This window comes from Larus michahellis, chromosome 5 (assembly GCF_964199755.1).
Source record: "Larus michahellis chromosome 5, bLarMic1.1, whole genome shotgun sequence".
NCBI lineage: Eukaryota > Metazoa > Chordata > Aves > Charadriiformes > Laridae > Larus > Larus michahellis.
In genome coordinates this window covers 86,098,686-86,104,685 of record NC_133900.1, presented here as the reverse complement: position 1 = coordinate 86,104,685, position 6,000 = coordinate 86,098,686, and the positions used below count along the sequence as shown (strand labels likewise).

The following is a 6,000-nucleotide window of genomic DNA, read 5'->3' as shown; positions in this document are numbered from 1 at the left end:
CCCCCCTGCACCCTCCCCGCTACCGGAGCCACCCCCCCCACAAAGGGCTGGGGCTCAGCCTTCGCACCGCAGTTGTCACACCCCCCCCCCTCGGCCTCTCCCATTGCCCGCATTGCCCGGCCGGGGGGCGGCGGGGGTGCCCCGTCGCGACACGGCAGGGAGACGGGGCGGGGGGGGAGGGGGGTGGGAACCGGGACAGGGCGGGGGTCGTGGCCGGGGCGGGGGTCGGAGCCGATGCTGGGCGGGGGGGTGGGGGTGCGGGGTGTCCGGGACCGGGAACCGGTGCGGGGGTCAGGGCCGGGGGGGGCGGGGAGCCGGGACCGGTGCGGGAGGAGGGAGCCGGAACCGGTGCGGGGTGGGGGTCCGTGCCGAGGGGGGGGGTTCCCTGGGCCCGGCGCTGGACCGGGGGGAACCGGGACGGGGTGTGGGGGGGGCGGTGTCGGGCCCAGGGCGGGGCGGGGGGGGTGGGAAGACCGGGCCCAGGGAGGGGCGGGGGGGGCCGGGCCTGAAGCGGGGGGGCCGGGCCCGGTGCAGGCGGGGGGGAGGGCGGTGAGGGGGGGGGGGGGGGTGGCCGTGCCCGGTGCGGGGCGGCCACGTGTAACGGCGTCTCCCGCGGCGGCGACTTCCTGCTCCGCATCGCGCCGGCGGGGAGGCAAAAAAAAAAAGAAAAAAAAAAAAAAGATAAAAAAAGGGGGGGGGGGGAAAAAAAAAGGCAGAAAGTTTGCGGGGCGCGGCGGCGGCGGGAGGACCGCCTCTCGGCGCCGGGGGGCGGAAGCCCCATCCCGCCGGTGCGGGGCCGTGCGCGGCGTGCGGCGGCGGGAGGAGGAGGAGGAGGAGGAGGATGCGGCTGAAGCCGGGCTTGCTGCTGCGCGCCCTGCTGCTGGCCGGCGGCTTCCTGGGGCTGCTGCTGCTCTGGTCCTCGCTGTCCCCCCGCGCCGAGGAGCCGGTCGCCCCGGGCCGGGCGCGGGTGAGTGCGCGGCGGGGCGGGCGGCACCGGGGGCGGGGGGCGGCCGCCCGGGCCGCGGCCTGCGGCGCCTGCAGGCCCGAGAGGGGAGAGCGGGGCGGCGGGGCCGGACGGGCGCGGACCCCGGGCGCGGCGGCCCTGCCCGGGCGGAGGCGCGGCGGGGAGCGGGGCCGCCGGTCCGGGCCCTGCCGCCGGTGCCCGCCGCGGCCCGGGGGTGCGGGCAGTGCGGCCCGGGCCCGGGGCACCCGCAGCGCCGGGGTCGCCGTCCCCCCGGGTGGACGGTGCGCTGTGCCCTGCGAGGGTCTTCCCCGCAGCCCCGGCGCGGCGGCCGGTGTCACCCGCCGCCCCATCGGCTCCCTGAGGGGACACCGGCCGAGCCGGCGGGCGGGGGAGCGGCGTGGGGCGGGAGTGACAGGGCAGGGTGACCCATGGAGTGACACAGCAGGGGTGACATGGTGGAGTGGCCCGTGGGGTGACCTGTGGGGTGACATGGTGGGGTGACATAGCAGTGTATCGGTAGGGGTGGCGCAGTGGGGTGACCCGTGGAGTGACACAGTGGGGGTGGCATGGTGGGGCGACCTGGCAGGGTGGTCCAGGGTTGGTGGCCCACGGGGTGATTTGGCTGGGTGACATGTGGGGGTGACCCGTGGGGTGACATGGTGGGGTCACACGGCAGGGTGACCCGTGGGGTGACCTGGCAGGGCGGTCCAGTGGGGGTGACCCACGGGGTGGCTCAGATGGGTGACGTGGCGGGGGTGACCTGTGGGGTGACATGGTGGGGTCACACAGTGGGGTGGCCTGCTGGGGGTGACATGGCAGGGTGACCCGTGGAGTGACAAGGTGGGGGGTGGCCCAGTGGGGTGACACGGTGGGGTGACATGATGGAGTGACCGGAGGAACAGTGGAGCAGCAGGTGTGGGGCACAAGCCCTGTGACAGCCCCTTGTGGGGGGACGTCCCAGCTGCCGGGGGGTGGCAGAGGGCTCCTTCCATCTGCACCAGGCGTGTTAGAGCCACGCAGGGCAGCCAGAGACCTGCTTCCAGCGAGATGAGTCCGGGTTATTCTAGTCTTGGTAAAGTCGTAAAATTTCACAGTGACTATCTCAAAAAGTGGTCTTTTACGATGTGTTCACTGATGATGGTGGCCCTCTCTTGTGGGCCACCTTGAGTAATCGCAGATGGCATGGGGGCTGGCGGGCTCTTGCGTGGGAAAGCTGGTGGTGACTTTGGAGTCCTTCAGCGGCTGCTCTGTCTTGGGAGGGTGGTGGCGGCGCCGTATCTGGGCAGTTAGCGCTGAGATAACAGCCCACGGCGGGCCTGTGGGAGACCGGCAGCTCATTCCACGGTGAGGTTTCTGTAATCTCTTCCTCTAGACACACCATGGCCTTTTTTTTGTTGAGGAGCTTTATTTGCGTACCTCCCAGGAAATTGTCAGGCAGAAAACATTTCGTGTCAAAACCAGTCAGATTGCTTTCCCTGCTCAGGAAAGGGTGGCAGACCTGGGAAGTGACACAGTTACGGTTGCATTGCTGTGTAGGGCAGTCACCATCTCCAGATGATTGTCCTGGGGTGGCAGCTGAAATATCGTGGTCCCCCCTCAGTTTATGTGGGTGAGTTCTCGTTCGGAGATGGTTCCTGGCTGGTGGTCGTGGCCATGAAGGAGTCGGGAGGGTTTTTACAGGCCAGCCCCGGGTAAAGCAGCGTTCTGTCCCCTTTGCCCCCGCCTCGACTGGAGGAGGAAACATCCCTGACAGCCACCTCAGGAAATAATTCACTCTTTGTTGGGAACAAATATAATTATATTAAGTAAACACTGTCAAAGATGAAATCTAAACAGAATGTCTGGTTCGTTAGCCAGATCGGCTGTTTACTCATCGTTGCGATGCGTGTGAGAGTGGGCAGCACCTGCATCTTCATCGTTTTCTGGGAGATGGTGTCATCAGTAGGAAATCCGTGGTTTGGTTTGGGCCGCTTTCCCGCTGGGATGCGGGGTGCCGGGTGAGCGGCTGGCGGAGCTGCGGCGTGTTTCTGGGGTGCATCCTGCATCCCGCATCCCACCGGGATGGACGTGGCCTCGTGGTGCGCTCCCGCTACGGCATCAGGGAAGCAGGACTTTCGCCATAACTCCTTCTCCGAAACGCACTTTGCTCAGTGGTTCCAATGTGTGTGTTTGCTCAGCTCTTAGCTGCCGGAAAGTTTGTTAAGCTAAAGATAACAGAATAATTTTTCTTCTTCCCGTACAGCACCCTCCTCCCTTTGCTTGCGCTGAAAGCTTGGCCAACAAATGTAAAATTCCTCCTCAGACAGCACCAGCTTAAAATAGAATTTAACATTTTATAGCTAACCTCCGGCAGTACCCTTTCCCTCTCGGCGCGGTAACCCCGGGCACTGTGTAATAACGCTGAGGCATTAAAGAAGCAAAGATGAAAAGTTCTGCTGTGTTGTTCTTTTTGCATTTATAACCTTGAATCTTTTCCTGCTTACAGCAGCAGATGAGAATAGGAAACACCGAAGCTCTCGTAGTGGTGTTATAACTATGTAACTTTAAAAAAAAAAAAAAAAACATATTCTCCCTTCGACTGTTGTGTTATGCTTTTTCTCCTGATTTTAAAAGATTTCAGAGATCTTTTGGAGACGTGAGATGGTTAACGTACAGGGAGTTTTTCAAAGAAAAAGTGAAAGTGGAGAAGTGGCTGTTTGGGAAGGAAATGAGAGCACACAGAGGTAATAATGTAATGCAGGCAGCTGGAGATGAGAGGAGGCCTTTCTCTCCGGTAGACGGCTGCCACAGACGCACGTGTGCGCTGAGAGCATGGTCGGAAGCTGGGGAGACAAAGCCCTTCTCCGGGAGACCCAACTGGGGAACTTTGTTTCTGCAGGACACCACTCGAGGAGAACGTGAGGGAGAGGTTCAGTATTTACTCATCTGCGTTATCAGAAATAGCTAAGCAGAATAAAATAATCTTTATCACAGAATCACCGAATGGCAGGGGTTGGCAGGGCCCTCTGGAGATCACCCAGTCCCACCCCTGCCAGAGCAGGGTCACCCAGAGCAGGTGGCACAGGAACGCGTCCAGGCGGGGTTGGAATGTCTCCAGAGACGGAGACTCCCCCACCTCTCTGGGCAGCCTGTGCCAGGGCTCTGCCACCCTCACAGCAAAGAAGTTCCTCCTCATGTTGAGATGGAACTTCCTGTGGTCAAGTTGGTGCCCGTTACCCCTTGTCCTGTCCCCGGGCACCACTGAGAAGAGCCTGGCCCCATCCTCCTGACACCTGCCCTTTAAGGATTTATAAGCATTGGTAAGATCCCCCCTCAGCCGTCTTTTTTCCAGACTGAAGAGACGCAAATCCCTCAGCCTTTATTCATCAGGGAGGTGTTCCAGTCCCCTCAGCATCCTAAAGAGTTTTTAGTTTCCAATCTAAACCAAACAGAAACAGTGAAAATACAGTAAGGTCAGTCTTCAGGGTCTTTAGAAGCACATCTGCGCGTGTGCGAGGAAGGACACCTGCTCACCGGCAGGGTTACAAGGGCACTCAAGATTGAGGCAGGGACACCCTTGTTTATGGCTGAGAGAAAAGATTAGGTAAGAATCATTGATCCGATTGTTAGGTGCGTGTTGTGGGGTCTTCCAGGTGTTTTCTGGTGCCTTCTGCTGCTCTGGATGGAGGGATCAGGGCTTTGGAGCTAGCAGGAGGTGGCTGAGGCTGCTTCCCGTCCAGGGATTGTGGTGGGGATCCCACTACAGTCACCGGTGGTCTCCAGTGAGATACGTCACTGGTGTCAGCCTGGGAGGTACAGCTGGTGTCACCGGGGAGAGGGTGGGACAGCAGGACAGCAGGCAGAGGCGATGGGCTGAAACGGTAAAGAACAATTCATGACTGAAAAGTTGGGAACGGTGTATTTGGAGGAGTAAATGTAGCATGGGTCAACTTTAGCTCTGCAAACCTGACCAACTGCAGTGTGTTAAAGCAACCAAATTAGTATTCAGAAGCTGGAAAGGTTATGTGTGGTTGCGGTTGGTGGGTTTGGTCGTGGGGTTTTTTTGGAAGGTCTGTTTAGCTTCCCTGGGGCAAAGCTGGAGGTACATCTTCTCATTCTCCTAGTCCATGTGGTACCAGTATCACCAGTGGTCTGCGTCCTCCCATCTTCACTGCAACCCCCAAGAAGCTGATAGAGATGACCCTATTTGGGTGGCCACATGAAGGACAGTAATAAAGAGCGTCCGGCACGTTGCTAACACCCTTGCTGGGAAGGCAGCAGGAGATCTGCTGGGGCGTGTGGCTGCCCTTGCACCAGTCAGAGACGTGGTGGGGAGACAGTGAGATCCGTTCCCCACAGCGAGGATGCTGCGCATGAAGGTGGAGAATCTGCGATGCGGAGGAGTTAGAAAAGGAGAAACAGAAGCTGGGTGGACATTTTCGGAGAGTTCTGGTGACACCCCTTCACCCCCGCTTTAAGGGCCGTGATATCCTGTATGCCGTGGCTGCGTTGTCACCCGGAGCTTAAGGACAAGTTGTGGACTGAACTTGAAGTGTTGTTGTGATTTAAATTAGATCCTTTGCGGTGGAACTCCCAGCGGAAACTCTCTGCTTTCCCTTGAGGAGTAACAGCAATGTGCTTGGGAGAGGAACTGAGACGTGGGAATTTGAAGTTGGTGTCATTGCTGGAGGAAAGGCGGAATTGGAATGGGACGATAAATCTGTAACGGGGAAGGTGGTGTTTGGTAGTGAAGGGGATTCGAGTTGTCCGAGTTTAGTAAAAAACACGATGCGCTGTGGTACACAGTAAAATAATCTCACTCCCCAGTTGCTTTGTGTGGTTTTCTATGTGTCGGTCACTTTTTTTGAGTGGTTTGCCATCAGTTCTGTGGCTCTGGTACTGGGGAACACCTGGGCAAACCGACGCTCTTCACCAAGCGTGGTCTGAGACCCGCAGGGAGCTCGCTACGGCAAAGAGCTGCTGGTGGGGAAAGGAGCATCAGCTTCTTCTTCCCCTCTCTTTATTACAGTAATCTTCAGCGTTGCTAGCGACGGTAA

The 6,000-nt window shown here is 59.5% G+C and overlaps 1 protein-coding gene across 2 annotated transcripts in view; it reads left to right on the top strand.

The window, feature by feature from the left end:
• Positions 1-554: 554 nt before the first annotated feature.
• GALNT7 (polypeptide N-acetylgalactosaminyltransferase 7) overlaps positions 555-6,000 on the top strand; it is a 71,795-nt gene continuing 66,349 nt past the window's right edge. The window contains exon 1 of one of the 2 annotated variants that reach the window (XM_074588458.1): positions 555-967. In XM_074588458.1, the coding sequence (XP_074444559.1) occupies positions 842-967 (126 nt within the window). In that variant the 5' untranslated portion in view covers positions 555-841. The remainder of the gene's footprint in view (positions 968-6,000) is intronic. The other variant, XM_074588459.1, reaches the window with a different exon arrangement.